Below are 19907 nucleotides of genomic sequence, written 5' to 3' on the forward strand. Positions count from 1 at the left end.
CCCCCCCCCCCCCTCTTGATGGAGGCAAACATCTACCCTCACTGTTTGGCACCTTTTTAAGACACACAGTTTTAGGGCATTATACCCTACATGGACTCAAATACAAAACGTTCTCGAATCTCACCAGGATTTATCCTTTTTATATCTTGCAAAATGATATCTGAGCATTGTATCATTTCCGAGGGCATAATAACTCCATTATTTATTTGTTTGTGCACCCAACCCCCCCCCCCCCATCCTCATATACATGCATAAGATGTGTTTATCTATTAATGTTTAGAAATTGTGTGCATTATAATCACGATTTGTAGATTAAAATCTCAGACCCTTCCCAAAACCGATCTCTGATATTTAAAAAAAAAATCAAAAGGGAAAATTGTGTGCATTATAATTTGCCGGGGAATTTTAACATTTCAAAATTCTCCTAGTCTTTCACATGATATAAATGACAGACGTACAAAACGTCTTTTCCTTAAATTTTGTTCAAAATAAGCCCTTTTTATCTCTTGTAATAAGTTCATTTGAATGCGCGCAAAAAAAAATTAAAGAAAAAAAGAATGGCAAATGCACGGACAACTCTCCTGTTTGTCGTGTACAGAGACATCATAAACTTTGTTAATTTCGCTATTCTGCTTCTCTTTTTTTCTGCTTTCTATAAGAGTAGTTGGCTATTGATGTTACATTACAAACCTTCTGGACACTTGGCGCGTGAGAGTACATTCATATCCCTTGTAAATTTGGTTAAATTAGGGCCTTTGTTGAATACTACTGGATGTAAGCTTAGTACGTCACATTCTCAAGAAACATAAATTGAGAAAAACAAATTAATTTGTACATACTTCTTCGATTATAAATCTTGGTATAAGAGAATGAATAATTTAGTTGTTAATTACTGTACGCAAATTCATATGAAGTGAATTGTATCGCTTTCTTTAATAGGTAATGGTACTATGTCCCATTTGCAGGCCAAAAAAATGATTAAGGTTAAATTCCAATGACATTTGAAAGATAATACTAATTCAGAACTTCCCTCAAAACAGAAGGGCTCGAAAATGTCTTTTTGTGTGAAAATAACGACCGTTAGTTGTCGAGAAAAAAATAGCGACTGCAGTCGTTTAATCAAATAGTCTGATTATCAGACCCTTGTACCGAATGGACGTACGTATTGTGCTATGCAAAGATTTAATCAGCTTAACTTTGGCCATTACAAGAAGTGGGTAATTGATGTGGACAAAATAATGCTCATGTATCCTTTACAGCCCATGTTATGTATGTTATTACTAAAGAACAAAAGGAGTCAGTCAGTCACTCAATAGTGTCGGACAGTGAAGTCTAGAAAGTAAACAGGTTTCCTTGCATAATCTGAATATTAGGACACTGCTAACGTTTAAATTTCACAAATAGGACATTCGTGAAAAAAATCATAATTCCTGCAAAGTTCTACATAATTTGATGTTGGCTGCAAAAGGGATACACTATACCTTCAACAAATTCATATATTACTTTATAGTTTCGACAAAGTTGTTGATGAAATTGATGAAAATAAATTGTATGATTATTTGGTGATTGGAATTATAATGGTTTATGAGGGTTTAGCGTGTGAAAAACTGTTTACGTTTTTAAGTCAGTTCGATACGAGTATAAATTTTATTAGTTTATCAATGATCAAAAGTGCATTTATTTCCTCCTATTATTTTATTGGGAAATAATACCATAGGTTGGCCACTTATGACGGTGTATATTTCTATTACAAGTGGGTCTTTGATCTTTATATACCGTCTAAATATTACAGAATATAGATACAATAGTACATGGGTGTTCACGTTAAATCATGATGGTTAAAAAAGAATCAACTATTTGGTAAATGGGTGCTTTTTTACCATTTGTAAACAAATTGAATTGTAATTTGATAATGAGGAAGATATATTACGTTCGCATGACGGCTTTTTTGGTTGGAATTCGAATGTCAATTTAGCGACTTCGGAACAGGTCAATTCAGCTTTGCCGTCCATCCGGTAGTTTGCATTACAACTGTACGTCACTTTGTCGCCTATAAAGAAGCTGGTTCCTTGCTTGTTGCCATTGTCGATTTCTCCTGGATCCTCGCAAGCTAGAAGAAATAATGATAATTGACTTTAAAATCACTTCACATTGTAAAACCACGATATTCTACAAGTAGGGGAATAAAATCGTAAGAGAAGTAGTCACGAAAAAAGCTTCCAGATTCTTACGGCAGCGTTGTAAGACTCTCTTCAGGTCAAAGTTCAACCAAAGATGCCAAGTGATATATCTGCCAGAATGCTTTTAAACATAGTATGAATAATTAGAAAAAAGAACAAAAGAGGGAAAAACAAACAAAGTAGTGACATAACCATGAAAGTGAAAAGTTGCAATTCTACCAGATACATTTCTTAAAATAGGCAGATAGCAGGTTTGTATAATTTTTTACGACAGGTCTGGTTTGTATCTGTCTACCTTCCTATGATGGGCGGCGTCTACGTTTGTTTCAATACATCTTACAACACTATGACCAGATCATAGCGTTGGTTTGTTATTAGGATGTTAGGGGGAGGGATAGTACCCCCTGGTTGGAGGCATTAATCCCCATTACTGTCAGTTATAACTTAAGGACGTAGGTCCCCTAGTTGATTAGCATAGTAGCACACACATGCTTTAGCAGTCACGCAAAACAAACACTCACCAATTGTCATTCAATAAAATCTGACAATGTAAACTATTATCTAGATCTATTCGGAATAAATCATTCAATAAATTGGGGTAAAAATAATTATTCCACCATTATGACCAACAGTGTATTTATTGCACTTTACAAATAAATATCAATCTACTATGTCAGAGGTACTTTTACCATGTGAGAGCTAGAATGCCTTCAATGGAAACATTTGTCGTGAAATGTAGAAGTGACAGGTATAAATGGTACGTCTGACAAAAACATACATAACTTTGTAGTGAAACTTAGGAGGATTTTAGGGGACATCATTACAATAGCTGCTTGAGGATGGTTTATATATATATATACAGTGCGTCCCAGAAAAAACGAAACCGAGAAGTATCGATGTTCTATCATAACTTAATCACAACTATAATTAATAAATGATACATATCTGGAAAGCTTAGAGTCTCCTCTTTCAGTTGATGCTACTCACGTGATGCATATTTCACGCATGAGTGATTAAAAGCAATTTGAAGGAAAGAAACCAAAAAGACATTTGGCGGGCGGTATCTCAATTTCGAAGAAAAGTTCACATTTCTAGAAAGTTGAGTTTTTGCCCTTTCGTATGACACCTCAATCAGGAAAAATGAGCGAGGAATGACAAAGTTCTGTTTGTTTAAAGTAGTGCTTGCATTTCCATAATTTGATTAAACGAATTCGTTTTCACTGGCTGCCTGCCATATCAATAAACGAAATTTACAAAAGACTTTACTCCATTTCGTTGACAATCAGCCGTAGACGAGAGTCTTCATGCATGGCTGATTGTCAACGAAACGGAGTTAAGTCTTTTGTCAAATCTGCTTTTTGCTACGGCAGGCACCTAGTGAAAACGAATTCGTTTGTTAAAATTATGAAAATGTAAGGGCTACTTTAAACAAACAGAACTTTGTTATTCCTGGCTCATTTTTCTTGATTGAGGTATCATATGAAAGAGTAGAAAATGAACTTACTAGAAATATGAATTTTTCTTTGAAATTCAGATACCGCCCGCCAAATTACTTTTTGGTTTCCTTCCTTCAAATTGCTTTTAATCACTCATGCGTGGAATATGCATTACGTGAGTAGCATCAGCTGAAAGAGGAGACTCGAAGCTTTCGATATATGTATCAATCATTAATTATGGATGTGATTAATTTATGATAAAACATCGATACTTCTCGGTTTCGTTCTTTCTGGGACGCACTGTATATAAACACACTATTGATGATCCTCCGTAAAGGGAAATTTGTTTTCCAATTGGGGCTTCGTCAAAATAATAATGACTTGATTTGACTTTCAAAATTGTTACGCGTCAAAATATGAGCACCCTATCCCCATAAAATGATCAAAGAGAGAAAGGACAGGAATGATTACGTCTCAAAGAAATAACAAGGCAGGAAGTAAAAAACGACTCGTAGGAAAGAAGTATGGTGTAATGATACGTCATTAAGAAACCAAAGGAAGACGGAGAACGGAAGCTCAAGGGAGAGGACATAAATAAACAAGTCAGTAAAGTGAGAAGAAAACATAAAGAGAGAGCGTGGAGATAATACGACAGAGAGAGAGAGGGAGAAAGCCAAGATATTAGGGGGAAAATAAAGAACGGGGAAATGAATAGAAAGTGATACGGAGTCCATTACTACAATGATATATATATATATATATATATCCAATATATATATATACTTCCTTTTCCGCTCATAAATTTGAGTCCTAGTAAGCTTTATCTATAATATATATATATATATTAAAAAGGGATAAAAAGGAAGGGGTGGAAACGGCCCCTAAACCCGTCTGTGGTATTATCATAGTAAAACTATAGGAATCTATGCGACATATCTGAGTTAAATTCAAAGATGATTTAATTCGAATGTATATTTTTTATAGTCCACCCACGGCATCCAATCTTCACCATCATTTCATTATACATTACATCATCGCCAGTTAACTTGGTTAAAGCCTTTATCATGGATTAGCAAACCTTCATAAAATTATCTTGAAAATGTATTTGTAGTAGCAAGAAGAATAATTGAAAGTATGTGCGAAATCTCAGACCCCAAAAATAGGCTTATGTGGTTTTCTCTCTATGAGTGAAAATTGAAGCCTCAATTTCGTTAACAATAGATGGAGTGAATCAAACACCGTCAGTTGCAAAATTCTAATTTGAAAAGAAAAATGACTGTTATTTTTCTAATAATGAATATTTTTCACCATACTCTTAGGAAAGTTTTCAATTATGATTTTACAACATTATGGACTTTTTACAGTGAAAATCCCTTCAACGCCCTTCAAATCAACATTGTATTGTAGATTACATTTCAGTTGTTGCAAAATTTATTTAACTGTTTTTAAAACGTTACACTGGTTAAATAAGAATACATTGAAATAACAATTTATAGGAAATTGATAGAAGCTATCATTAATAATGATGTGGATACTTGCCTGGAACAATCAAGTTGGCTTTGGCCACGCACACGAGGCCTAGTAAAAGGAACCAACGCATACTGAAATCGGCAAATCTGACTCAGTCTAAAACCAGATGAGAGGAACAGAAAAACAAGTTGTCTTCGACTGGAGTTAACTAGCCTGAATGAAGAAACAGGTTAGTGATCGTGACATATCAATCCTCCGTTGTAGTGTGATGCTGTCTTTTCATTGGTTCGCTAAGCCGCACTGCCACTCATCAGCGCATGCGCAGATGGACTGGGACGCTGGCGTATTAACACTAACATCACCAGCTGTCAGGAAGTAACGGGGCATCAGATGGTCATACAATCGAGTGTCAATGCACAACAATTCTTTTATGGTAAGATCCGGAGTTCTCGAGTCTCGAGGTCACATCCCTGGGGTAAAGTCACTGACGTCACCTTCACCATGTATTCGTGAAAATTAGGAAAATGTAATCAACTTTCAAAACTCCGGTCTATCCAAAACTTCTCAAGTGAAATTGATCTGAAATTATTTTGCATATAATTATGACCAGTGGCCTGGTGGTGTCTAGACAGTGATGGGGCCCAGATATCAAGGAGATGGGGACAAGTCTTATTTAATTGGTGTATGAAAATAATGTTAACAAGGTAGATGATTATAGGAAGGGTGTAGAAGGAGTCCAAACATTTAACGATATTTGACAGATTAGTGTAGAGACAATAGATATTCCTGTTGGGGAACGGCTAATACCTTTAAGGATACATAATTACATGAATTAAATGCTAGCTTCCGTAGGGCGAGCGAGCTTTGGAAAACAACATATTTGGTCTCATTCACTTTAAATTAGGGGCACATGTGAAAAGGGGCACTTATTAGAAGAGGAAGGGGGCACTAATAAAGTGGAGAAATAGTAAATTATTACTTAGTGAAATGGGCAGTAATTAAGAGGGAAAGGGCCGTCCTCCGTGGTGAAGAGGGAAACTTTGGCCGGGGTACTTCGAAAAATGGGTGACTGTTACCCCTCCCCCCCCCCCTGTCCTCAAGCGACGCCTGTGGAATGGGGCGTGTGCCTCTATACCCTCGTGTAGCTTATGACACTGCCTATGACTGTCTTTTCTTGAGGACCATTTGCTTCCGTACTAGGGCTCACATGGTTCGCGGTTCGAGTCCCACTGCGGCACTAATGTACTTTGGCGAGACATTAATCTGTATTGCCACTCTCCACCCAGGTGAAGTAATGGGTATCCGGTAGGAAGAAATTGCTTGAATACTTTAGCGCCTTATTATGGCAGCTCAGCTACAGCCGGGGTAATAGCGCAGTAGAGTTCATAATAGTTGCTGCGCTATACAAATAGACCTATTATGTTACTAAACTGGGATTCATAGAAGCTGTTTACACCTTTCCCGTACTCCCCTCATGTCATGTAACTTCCATGATTGTACATGAACTAATCTAGGCCTTGTAACAAGCGATATTCAATGGTTTTTCTACCAATGCTTCTTTCATCTCTATCTCTAATATCATCATTAATTACTTTTGCCACTCTCTTCCCAGGTGTATTCGATTGGAATTATTCATTGAATGCTGGGCTTTACTTGTAGGCACCTCGCGCTTCCCTTGTGATGGATAATTCAATTGAATAAGCAATATAAACGTAGTTACAAGTATCTATCATTGTTATCACCATCATTAGTATTATTAATACTATTATTATTATTATTTTTATTATTATTATCATATTATCATTTTCATTATTATCATAACTACTACTATTATCATCATTTTTATTATTTTGTATCATTATTATTACTAATATTATTATCATCATCTCTCCCTGTCTCTCTCTCTTCTTCTCTTTCTCTCTTTTTTTATATTACACTCACTCCTCTTCATCACTACAAACATTTTCTCATTATCACCCATTACATTAAAGGCATCGTTTAACAATGTTAAATCTATGATGTACGGCCCTACGTGTTATCAGTGTCTGCGATATGGTGTAAAAATCTTTGAGTTACCGGTTTTACCATACTCGTTTTCCCCAATTGATTGTAGTGTTATGAAAACCGTTTGGCAAACAGTTTTCAAAATGTGTAATTCCAATCATAAATATCTTGATAATCAGACAGGCGATCGGCTTATAAAAGTTATAGGGTTCCTGACTGACCTAAAGGTTTATAATTATCATTGCAGCATGAGCTTAATCCAGGATTTTGCTTCAGAATCTGAGACAAAGTTACCGGATCCCTTTAAAATGAATATAGCATGTAATAATCGTGTAGTTCATGTGCGAAGATAGCAACGTCTATGTAACAAAGTAATCAAAGCAAGTCAAATTAAATCGAGTCAAAATAGACTAATATGGATGGTTGCTACCAACAGACGAAATGTGATTATGAATGGAGCAATGCAGGTGTGTTGCACTTTTAGGTTTAATCATGTAAACTGAATCTTGGAATATATATTTATATGTGACAAGTTTAATTGCAATATAGGTTTTTACAAATTTGACTTCATTGGTTTTATTTGATTGTTTATTCCCATATTCAATATATATGGGATATATATCATTCACTGTCTTCTGCACCAAAGTTGTCGAACAGTCTTCTTCGGTATCATCGCTCTTGTGACCTTGCTATCCAATTTGAAAGCCTAGCTAAAGACATACCTATACCTACATAAATACGCCATGTTTACACCTAATATTCACTACTCGTCTTTTTAAGGTGAATCATGACCAGATATTCAGTAGTTTTTTCAGTTTCATTGGCGCGTTTTATTAGGCAACCAGATGTTGGCGCTCTACAAATTCCTCGATTGGATTTGGTATTGACAGATAGAAGGGCAGGCATGCAAAACATTGCAAATTAAAAGATTCATCAAGACATTAGAACATGATTTTATCAATAGATTGTTATCATTTTATTGTATGTCTGTAAAGTACCACTGTAAAGAGTTCTGTTTTCATCACAACATAGTAGAGTATATTTGTATAGTAGCTACGCTATCTAAATTGAACTAATTATCAATTATTATCATTATTAGCAGTTTTATTTACAGACTAACGTAATACTCCCAACATGTGTTTTTTAAACTTACTTTTCTGCTCCGCCGAAATAATGGTGTTATTACCTGCCAATTCTTGGAACCGTCAACCTTGTCAAGCCTCAAGAGGCTTTTATAATGGTCCCTTTTAGTCTTCATACTTTGTACGAATTACCCTTGAAATGCCTGGTATATATTTTAATATTTAGATATGTTTTTAGTTTTTTTTTAACTAACAAATTAATAAGGCTAAAACGGTGATTGTTGTCTAGGCTAGCTTTATGAAGAGCGGTAAGATTTTCTGTAGGTTTCAATCATGATTCAGTGATAATACACAACTCAAGTCTTTCAGTTGTAAGCAGCAATCTTATTTAACAAACATTACAAGACAAAACTACCTTTATTAACTATTTATTTGTCCCTTTGTCAACTAAATTATTCATACCCTTACGGAGCTTCCTAGTATCAAAGTTTCATCAGGACGTTGTCCACATTGCTCCCCCGAATAGAGGAGGAAAGTGGGAAAATAGTGCTTTTAACATTCGAAAGAAATTTGAAATTATAAAAGACAGTTGTTCAGAATAGCGTTTTGCCTTGTTCAAAACCATGAAAGAATCCTTATTACTTGGTTGCAGCTAATGCTTCCTTCGTGAGTCTTTTTCCTTGGGTAAAATGCGTTAAAAATAGCGTTTTTGAGAGTTGAAAATGCTACCGTGTTTTACACATCGCTGATATAGCGATGCATCAACATTTGACTATCAAGCTCTATGACACAAGTCCATAAATTCATTTTTACGCAGTACCATAATATCTGAATTCAGAGTTTTTCTAATTCTTATTTTTTAACTAATACATTTGGATGGGGAGGGGTGGTGTGTATGGTTACGCCGCCCTTCACCTTACCTGCAAAAACACAAGATGTTTTTCAGATCAAGTAGAGCAATTACGTCAACAGAACACAACAAATACTAGTAATCGATATGAAGCAAAAATATACGGGGAAACAAATTAGAGACAAAAGAACATCTGTGGGGCAAATAGTTTATCTCCTTGCTCTTTAACCACGCTGACCTTTCAACTATTCACAAAACAAACCTCCAGTTTTTCACACTTAGCTCCCCATTCGCAATATTGATCGGTTTAGATTTTTGGGTCTGGTCTTGCTGCTTCCAAACTTTCAGATATAGGGAGTGATGTCATATTTTCATCGGTTGTCAGAATTGACGAAAATTTTAGGTGTTCTCAATGCCCATGAAAAATATTATATGTTTTATGAGGAAAGTATTTCCCTTAATCTTCCCCTATGGCAGATGCTAATAATCTGAAATATACTCATCATGTATATAGTAACCCCAACCATATTGGATGATCTGCAGTAAGTTCGGTCAAAATGTTCCTTCCAGAACCTCATTTATTGATGTTATTAATTATACTCAAAGCAATATTATCTTACACCATTCGGTCCCTTTCGAACGGATTTACTCACATTTTGCAAAGCTACAAATTCCTTTTAAATACAGTTAGATTGTTTTGCTTTATACCTACATACATACAATATCCTTGAGGAAAATATAATTTACCCTCAATTTTCCTTTATATTTGATGCTAATGTGCAAAATATGGAAATTATGCAAATTTTATATGAAATGCCATTGTGACAGTGTGCTTATCATGTTAAATGACCCCGGGAAAGTTGGTTTCAATACCTGAATTATTTAAATCGAGCATCGAGATGCAGTTTCATGGCATTATCGTGATGTTATCTATTCCTTTTTTGTGTGACAACAGCTATTTGATATAATATATTTTCTCACAAATATCCCATAGTGGGATTTCTTGAGACTTTTAATACGGTGTTTAGGGGGACCTTACTGAAATGCAATGCAGTGCATTCATTGGCAATTAGTGGTGGGCCAAGCACTATATTGACTGGACTATATACCACTTATGTAGAAAGCTATGCACAGCTAAAGCTCTCATGCTGGACTATACACTGCCTTACTTGAAGATTTTAATTTTATTTATTTAATCTTTTATTTATTCATTTAATATGGTTTCTTGAAAAAACAGGTTAGTCGAATTACGGAGTGCCTGCTGCACAAGGGAGCCCTGCAAGCTACCCGCAGCATGCTCCTCAACATGAATGAATATCTGAAATCCAAAAATGAGAAGTGCATCATACATGAAGCCAGTTAGAGAATATGTTGGCCAAAGTCTACTATTACATGAATGACCATCGCCAAACATTTTAAGTGGTAGTGTGTATCTGACAGACTCCTCCAAAAACACCCGACCCCTTAATTGGGCTATATTAGCTAGAAAGGTAACATTTGAAACAGTTGGAGAAAGTTGGAGAAAGTTGGCCATAGTCTTTTGTTACATTAATGACTATTGTCAGACATTTTAAGCGGTGGGGTGTAGCGGGCAGATGCCCCCAAAGCCCTTGATCCCCAATATTTTATAGCTTCATCAAATTGAAGGTAGCCTGAAAGAATGCTCATCAACGCCATAGTGGTGGTGATGGGGGTGATGGGGGGGGGGAATATGCCCCAACCAACCAGCTTGCAACCACTTATTTGGATTTGAGTGTAATACCCTGCATATTGCAATCACCCACCCCCACCCCCCCCCCCCCCCACCCACACACACACCCCACCCCCACCCCCACCCACACACACACCCCACCACCATCCCTTGCACAAGCACCCATGATCCTTCTACACATTTTAGCTAAACCCAAATGCACCAAGAAATAAGCAATACACAATCTAGTAATTAAGAAAATATCTCTGCACTCCTGAACCCCACCCATTTTTAGTAGATTTGTTTTTGCCAACTCATCTAGAACTATAGCTCATTAATTCTACCCCTATCATGAAATTCATTCTTTTGCATATTTATGATAATTTATGCAAATAAGGTCATAAAACTCACCTTTTTACCCATAAATCATGTATTCTTTGTATTTTTAGCATTCTTTATCACTACATGTATACGTTAGACCATTTGAAAAAATAATACACCAAATTTGGAAGAGCTAGGTCAGGGGCGGTTACAAGAATTCTTCCCGGGGGGGGGGCACACGGGAAGCACACGACTCAGCCAGCCGCTGAATAAGCGGGGGGAGGGGGGTAAGAGCAATAATTTTTTTTGGGGGGGCCGGGGGGCACGTCCCTGTTTGCCAGTAATTTTTTTGGGAATTTGGGGCTGATTTCAACACTTTTGGGGGACCGGGGGGGGGGAGCACGTGCCCCCTGTGCCCCCCCCCTGGATCCGCCACTGCAGGTTATTCCTTATTTTATCTCTTGTTTTGATAATTTCTTATATATTTCATTGTTTTATTCAACTTATGTATTTTATTGTTTTGTTTCATTTTTAACTACAACTCAACTTTTTTTACTACCAAAACAAACACCGAAACTTACTCTAAAGATCCCAAAACTAATGTTTTATCTCTTTTTAGGAAAAATGACATTTCCATATGTTTTGTACACAAATCACGAAAATGAGCGATTTTCGGGCAAACTTGCAACGACAAAATGTCACGTAACTTTGTAACTGTACGTTCAATTTTTAAAAACATTGTATTAAAAGATGCGCAAGACTCGAACGAAAAAAGTCTGCGAGCGGCGCACAGTGGGCCAGGGAGGAACCAAAGTGCGCCAAAACTCATGTTTGGGGATTTATTTTTTATAAATCCAGAGGAAATGTTTGGATTTCCAGGGATTTTCGCTTAAATTTTATTACCAACATTTTTTGTGATGTCGAAGCTTTAAGATTATACCAGATTTGGCTGCCCGATTCTGCACGTTATTATGTTATTATGTTGAAAAACGTTCCGCGGTGCCTGCATGTAACATGTAAAAGTGGTGGACTGGTGGTGATGCAGATTTTTCTTCTGCTCCCCTAAACGTTTTTTGCTCATTACGCCACTTCCCCTGAAAGTTGAGCCCCCCTGGAATGGCTTTACAGTCCCCCGCGTAACATTGTAGATGACATCGGAAGACATCGCTGCTATTTTGCGATCGACTGCTTCTTTATGAGTGCCTGTTGGTGAAATGCCACCAATGCAAGTAGCTTTTCTAATATGTATTATGACAAATTTCATTCATATAACACTGTTACAGTAAAGTAAACGACCTGATACTATATTTTCCAATATGCTTCAGGTCTCCAGCTGATCTAGCTAAAGTATGGGGGTCGGGGCTTTTGGGGGCGTCTGCCGGGTACACCCCACCACTTAAAATGTCTGGCAATGGACATTCATGTACCAGTACACGATACCAGACATTTTCCTGTTGCTTACATGAGGTGACCTTTCCAGCTGATCTAGCTCGTTATGGGGGCCTCGATTGGGGTCGTCTGCCGGCTACGCCCCACCACTTAAAATGTCTGGCAATGGTCATTTATATAACAGTGGACTATGCCGAAAATGTCCGCATACGCTTCATAGGTTTACCTTTCCAGCTGATCCAGCTCATTTTTGGGGACCCCTTTTTTAGGACCCCCATTGCCACACCCACCCGCTAGGATATGCCAGACGCCCCATTCCTTATTGTAATAGATAGGGAATCATGTTATAAATATGAAAATTGGTTACCTTTACAGCTAGGTTAACCCCTGCTGGCTCCCGTACTTATAATTTGTTTAAGAATGTGACAATTTGATTTGTCCCAATTTATGATTCTGGAAAATGTGACATAATTAATGTTTACATCTAGAGGTATTCAACAAAGGCCCTAATTAAACAAATTCACTTTTCATTCTTGAGTTACGAAAAACACGAAAAAATACGGCAATATATTATACAGTGCGTCCCAGAAAAAACGAAAGCTTAGAGTCTCCTCTTTCATTTGATGCTACTCACGTGATGCATATTTCACGCATGAGTGATTAAAAGCAATTTGAAGGAAGGAAACCAAAAATTAATTTGGCGGGCGGTATCTGAATTTCAAAGAAACATTCATATTTCTAGAAAGTCCATTTTCTGCTCTTTCATATGATACCTCAATCAAGAAAAATGAGCCAGGAATAACAAAGTTCTGTTTGTTTAAAGTAGCCCTTACATTTTCATAATTTTAACAAACGAATTCGTTTTAACTGGGTGCCTGCCGTAGCAAAAAGCAGATTTGACAAAAGACTTAACTCCGTTTCGTTGACAATCAGCCATGCATGAAGACTCTCGTCTACGGCTGATTGTCAACGTAACGGAGTTAAGTCTTTTGTTGATTTCGTTTATTGATACGGCAGGCGGCCAGTGAAAACGAATTCGTTTAATAAAATTATGGAAATGCAAGCAAAACTCAACTTTCTAGAAATGTGAATTGTTCTTCGAAATTCAGATACCGCCCGCCAAATGTCTTTTTGGTTTCCTTCCTTCAAATTGCTTTTAATCACTCATGCATGAAATATGCATCATCTGAGTAGCATCAAATGAAAGAAGAGACTCTAAGCTTTCCAAATATGTATCATTCATTAATTATAGTTGTGATTAAGTTATGATAGAACATCGATACTTCTCGGTTTCGTTTTTTCTGGGACGCACTGTACATTTAGCCTGACGGTAGTGAAGTAAGAGAAAGAACCCATGAGAAGATAAAAAACAGGCACTGAAAATGTGTGAGATGTCATGGGACATCGTTTGCTTACAAGTGCTTACTAATCATGTTCATCCTGTGATCTCACACATCTCAGCAGCGTTCGGAGAGCTCTTCAGGTGCTATGCCGGGGCTGAATTTAAGCGTGTTGTAATTTATAATAATCATAACTTCGAATGTTTCCAAGCATTGAATTTTGATTACCTTGTCGAATCAAATTTTCAACTTTGCAATAATGAAAATAAAGTTAGTTTTTAAAATCAATGAATATCTACTTTAATTTGTCTTGTTTTGTTTTGTTTTTGTCTTCTTATTTATTTCTTGTTTAATGGTTTTCCTTGTTATCGTTGTTGTTTTCGTTAGTGTCTTTTCCGTCTGTTTGAATTGTCTGTACTTTATAAAACCTCGCCCGAGTTCAGTTTTTGTTTTTTAAAGTGGAATGCCCTGTGATTGTTTTTGTATGCAAATTTAATTTGTAATGTCCCATGTAGCACTTAGACATAAGAGAAACAATTTGTTTACTATGTTCACAAAAGAGTATGTACCAGTTGATTACCAATTATTTATATAGTATGTTCCACTTACATTTATGAAAAAGGAAAATAAAATCGTTTAAAATATTTTGTTATGATCAATAAAATCACTCAATACAAAAAAAATAATAATATACGATCTGTCCAAATTAGCTACTACTTTGTGGGGGAAAGGGCAAGATATTAAATAACAATGAATCGTATCATATCACATTTCGTGTATAAAACTTTGCACATTATTAACGGCTTTGACCAGATAAATATTTCCAGATACATATTATATTTTTCATGGGCATTGAGAACACCTAAAATTGTCGTCAATTTGGATGATTGTCTAAACAGCCGATGGAAACGTGACATCACTCCCTATATCTGAAATTTTGGAAGCACCAAGACCAGGGGGGCCTTTCACAAAACTTGTCATCAGTGGAAAATGACAATTTTTGTTATAAGCTACTGACATCCTTGCTTCTGATTGGTTATCAGCAGATTTGTCACTGATTTTTGTCATATGTCATTGAAAAAAAGGCTTTGTGAAACGCCTCCCAGAACAACAAATCTAAACCGACCAATATTGCGAATGGAGAGCTTAGTGTGAAAAACTGGAGGTTTGTTTTGTGAATAGTTGAAGGGTCAGCGTGGTTGAAGAGCAAGGAGATAAACTATTTGCCCCACAGATGTTCTTTTGTCTCTAATCTTTTTTCCTCGTATATTTTTGCTTCATATCAATTACTAGTGTTATTCTTTTGACGTAATTGCTCCACTTGATCTGAAAAACATCTCGTTTCTTTGCAAGTAAGGTGAAGGGCGGCGTAAGCATACACACCACCCCTCCCCATCCAAAATGTATTAGTTAGAAAATAAGAATTAGAAAAACTCTTTGACTTCAGGGCCCCGTCTTACAAAGAGTTGCGATTGATCCAAATCAATCGCAAGTCCTCTTTTCGGGGGGCAATGTTGACAACGTACTGATGAAACTTGATACTTGGGAGCGAGGGTTATAATTTTTTCGAAAGTTACACCCTTGTTTCCAATGCACTATATCTTACATAAAGGAAGGAGGGCGAAATCTTGAAACAAACATTAAGTAAGTAAGGGAGCAAAGCGAACGATCTATAGAATAGCTTCGCATTTTAAGCCATTGAAAACACTATTTTGTCGTGCCTTTTGCACTACATTGGGGCCCCATATAATCTTTCAGGACTATATTTTGTTTTCCTTTTTGCCTTTTTCTTTCTCTCTTTCGTGATTTTTGGGACCCATACAAAAGCCGTCCGGTGCGAATACCCCCAACCCCTTGATATGTCACTGGGCATAATTTTGTTATCAGGTTCTACAACATCTTTAATCTGCACATTCATATTTGTAGAGGTGTCGTGGACGAGTGGTTATGTCACCGGAATGTAGATCACAAGGTCCGCGGTTCAAGTCCCGCCGCGGCACTAATGTCCTTTGGCAAGACATTGATCTACATTTGCCACTCTCCACCCAGGTATTAAAATGGGTACCCGGTAGGATGAGAAAGCTAATGTGGTTTGATTAGCAATGGCGCTTGTAAAATGGCGACTGGAATGCTCCCCAGGGAGTGGAGAATGTGCATACTTTGTGGGCGGGTGAGCCTGAATCCGATGACCGGAGTAATAATATGTTCCGCGCCTAGAAACAAAGTATTAGGCGCATTATAAATGTGAGCTATTATTATTATTATTATTAAAAGAATGTGACGTTTTCAAAAGCGTTCAAACCCTGGGATCAAATAAGCTCGTTTGACCCGTTCAAGGTGTGAACGACCTCCACACCACTGGGGGAAATATTCCTAACATACGCTCACAATGATGAGGGCAGTTGGCAATTACTAATACAAAGGCTTTCGTCATCTTACCAGGTCCACATTTCTCTTGTTTAGGTATGGAGTGGAAAATAAAGGCAACAAAGACCTGCTAGTGTATAACTAGGCTCTTCTTGTTTACCATCGGCTAAAAGTGTTATTTTTTCACAATTTCTGTTATAAATGATACCCCAAGCATGGAAAATTGAGCAAAATTCACCTATGTAGGAATATTTCGCCCTGAATAGATTCTACCTTTGGAAAAATTAATAATATTTAAATGATATTATTTTCATCCGGTGCACAAAATTTAAAACGAGAAACAATCCGCTTTACAAGTGGAAGGTCACTCAAATAACCAACTTGTTTGTGTCACAGATGCCTGAAAACTGTGTTGAATTTGTCAGCTTTTATTTGTTTGTTAGAATATCTCCGGAATTAAAGATAATGAGCAGATGTTGGATCGGATCTGTCACGTTCAGGAACCCCAGTGCACGTATCTCTGACGGATTTTCGGTTCAAGGTCTAGCTGTAGTCTCAACTGCATGAAAATGGGACAAGGTAAAGGGGCGTGGTTTGCCACTAGGCATCGAGTATTAAATGCGTATAGAAGGGTTAATCGATATAGTACTATATAGCTGCTCCAGTTTAAAAATAAAATCTAGCCCAGATTTATGTTTGACCCCCTATTTAACGTGAAAAAGAGAAAAATCCGGGTTTTAAAATAGGAGTTGTACCATGAAGCGGCGCACATCAATCAGTAACTTGGTGATGCCATAATTAAGGGGACTTGGTAACATTGCTCAGATTAAAGAAAGTGGTGCTTAGGTAGTGACTTCAATGCTAGATTTACAATTAAAGATAATCTGATAGTTTGAGTGAAAACTGACTATTATTAATGATACAAATTAGGAAAAACTTATTTGAACGATTCCTTAATTATCCCATGGACATTAGGTGAATGTAAATTGTCACAAAGCAATGAATTGACTCTTTATACCATTCCAGACATTTCAGTGTTGAAAGATTTTTAAAGGCCTTTCCTATGTCTTTTTGCATGGAAAAATGGTTGGGAAAATTCAAAAATATTGGGAGAATTTACTGTTAGAGTGTGTTGCACAGTGATGCCTTCAAAGAAAACCATAGATATCTTTGTGGCTTGAGAATTTTTCAGGATTTGTTGCCTGTTAGAGGGTTAGTACAGTAGAAGGAACATAATAAGTAACGTTTCATCCAAGGAAAAAACTATGCAATTTTTCATCAACCTTCAACAATGTTACCGAGTCACTTCAAACTGTTAAAAGTAATCTCTCAAGGCACAATGATTTTTTGATAAAGTGTCAAATTAGGGTCTGTGCTTGCAGACTAGCCTAGTTGGGCAATCCCAACACACACACACACACACACACACACACACACACACACACAATCTATGCGGTCTAGACATGAATAATTCAGTAGAAAATCGGGTCTCATGGATATATAATTATAGTTAGATTAGATTACGGTTAATGAACAATACAACGTTTTTCACACCGACTTATGCGAGAAGAAATATTAGACGTTTAGAATATAAAGAGACTTGGTAACATTGTTAAGACGAGAGAGGATGGTGCTGTAAGGTAGTGACGTCAATGCTAGATGTACAATTAACATTAATCTGAAAGTTTGAGTGAAAACAGACCATAATTAATGATAATAATTAGGAAAAACTGGTCTGATCGATTCCTTAATTCTCCCAACTATATTATTACCATTTACTTACATTTTAGATGAATGTAAAAAGTCACAAAGCAATGAATAAACCATTCCAGACATTCAAGTGTTGAAAGATGTTTGTCTTAAGTCTTATTATCATGGAAAAACGATCGGGAAAATTCAAACATGGTTGGGAGAATTTACTGTTAGATGCACAGTGACGCCTTCAAAGAAAACCATAGATATCTTTGTGGTTTGAGAATTGTTCAGGATATTTAGCATGCCAGAGGGTTAGTACAGCAGAAGGAATATAATGAGTAACATTCTATACGAAAATTACACATTATTTTCATCAACCTTCAAAAAAGCTATGGATACCTTTTGCAGTCAACAACAAATTCTGTAGAACTTTGCAGGAATTATGAATATGTCATGTATGTTCTATCTGTGAAATTTAAACATTAGCAGTGTCCTAATATTCAAATTATGCAAGGAAACCCATTTACTTGCTAGACTTCACTGTCAGACACCATTGAGTGACTGACCGGCTTTTTTTCTTTTTACGTAATAACAAATTCCGCTGTAGGGCCATGCATAATGGTTCCAGGCATGCCCACATAGAGGATTTTGTTATGTTAGGGGTCGGGGCAAAATGCAATGAATTATTGATAATTTATTGCATTTTCTTTGTTTTTTGTATTTTGTGGGGCGGCGACGTACCCTAGCCCCCGCTGAGTACAGTAATGATTCAGTGGCTTTATAGCAATGGCCTCATTACTGTGAGCCCCCAGGATCAAAACCGTGTCGATCAGCTATATAAGGGCCCTTTTATGAGGCATTAATCCTCATTACTGTCAGTTATGACTTAAGGACGTAGTTCCCCTAGTTGATTACCATAGTAACATACACATGCTTTAGCAGTCACGCGAAACAAACACTCACAAATTATTATTAAATAAAATCTGACAATGTATACTAATATCTAGATCTATTAGGAATAAATCGTTGTCAAAATCATTCCATAAATTGGGGTAAAAATAATTATTCCACCATTTAAAACAGCTTCGAGTTATTACCAATCAGTGAACAATTTGTTTTCAAAAGAGTTACGTAAGTTGAATGTATCAAAAAGTACTGGGTTAGACTTGATTCCAGCTTAATTTCTAAAAGATGGTGCGAAGGTTTTATTTAAGCCTCTAAGTTACTTAATGAACCTATCTATCTTGACGAGTACTTTTCCAGAGGATATGAAAATAGCAAAAGTGACTCCACTTTATAAAAAGAAAGATAAAACTGATGTTAGCAACTATAGACCTATTAGTGTTTTAAGCGTAGCATCAAAGATTCTAGAAAAATCGGTCTGTGTTCAAATTGAAAGATACTTCAAAGAAAATGATATAATTTATGAATATCAATCTGGTTTTCGACATGATTATTCGACTGAAACATGTCTAATTCATTTGACTGCTCAGTGAACAGCTGTCTACGTGTGTCGATTGGATGACTGATAATAAGCTTTCTTTACACTTGGGAAAAACAGAAAGCATTTTATTTTGTTCTAAAAGTAGTTCTAAAAAGTCATTTGAATTCAAAGTGACACACAATAATCAAGCAATCAAGAGAAAAGAGTCTGTGAGGTATTTAGGCATTGATTTGGCTAGCGCAATTTCATTTTCATCTTTAGTAGAATCAGTTGTAAAAAAAGCAAATTCTCGTCTGAAATTTTTGTACAGATATCAAAGTTGTATGGATTTAAAAGCAAGACGTACACTCTGTTTTGCTCTTATTCAATGTTTATTTGACTATGCTAACCCTGCATCATATAGTAACATAAACAAGTCAGATCAAAAGAAGTTGAAGATTAAACAGAACAAAATGGTGAGATTTATCAACTGTTCTGGTCCAAGAACTCATGTTGGCTACAGCGAACTTTCTAAAGCTTGTTTTCTTGAAGTCGACCAAAGATCAAAACAACTCGTATTGCATCACGTGCATAAAATATATCATACTAGGTCGAATCATTATATTCGATCCAACTTCGATCTTGTTACTGACTTACATG

At 36.5% G+C, this 19907-nt stretch overlaps 1 protein-coding gene across 2 annotated transcripts in view; it reads right to left on the bottom strand.

The window, feature by feature from the left end:
• The window catches only part of LOC585529 (sushi, von Willebrand factor type A, EGF and pentraxin domain-containing protein 1), a 48324-nt gene extending 43020 nt beyond the window's left edge, over positions 1-5304 (bottom strand). Inside the window, exons 1-2 of one of the 2 annotated variants that reach the window (XM_030987891.1) lie at positions 5156-5304; positions 1931-2110 (exon numbers count right to left, since the gene is read on the bottom strand). In XM_030987891.1, the coding sequence (XP_030843751.1) occupies positions 1931-2110; positions 5156-5216 (241 nt within the window). In that variant the 5' untranslated portion in view covers positions 5217-5304. The remainder of the gene's footprint in view (positions 1-1930; positions 2111-5155) is intronic. The other variant, XM_030987890.1, reaches the window with a different exon arrangement.
• Between the last annotated feature and the right edge of the window lie 14603 nt (positions 5305-19907).

Source organism: Strongylocentrotus purpuratus, unplaced genomic scaffold, assembly GCF_000002235.5.
Source record: "Strongylocentrotus purpuratus isolate Spur 01 unplaced genomic scaffold, Spur_5.0 spur5_scaffold_17, whole genome shotgun sequence".
In the NCBI taxonomy this organism is placed as follows: domain Eukaryota; kingdom Metazoa; phylum Echinodermata; class Echinoidea; order Camarodonta; family Strongylocentrotidae; genus Strongylocentrotus; species Strongylocentrotus purpuratus.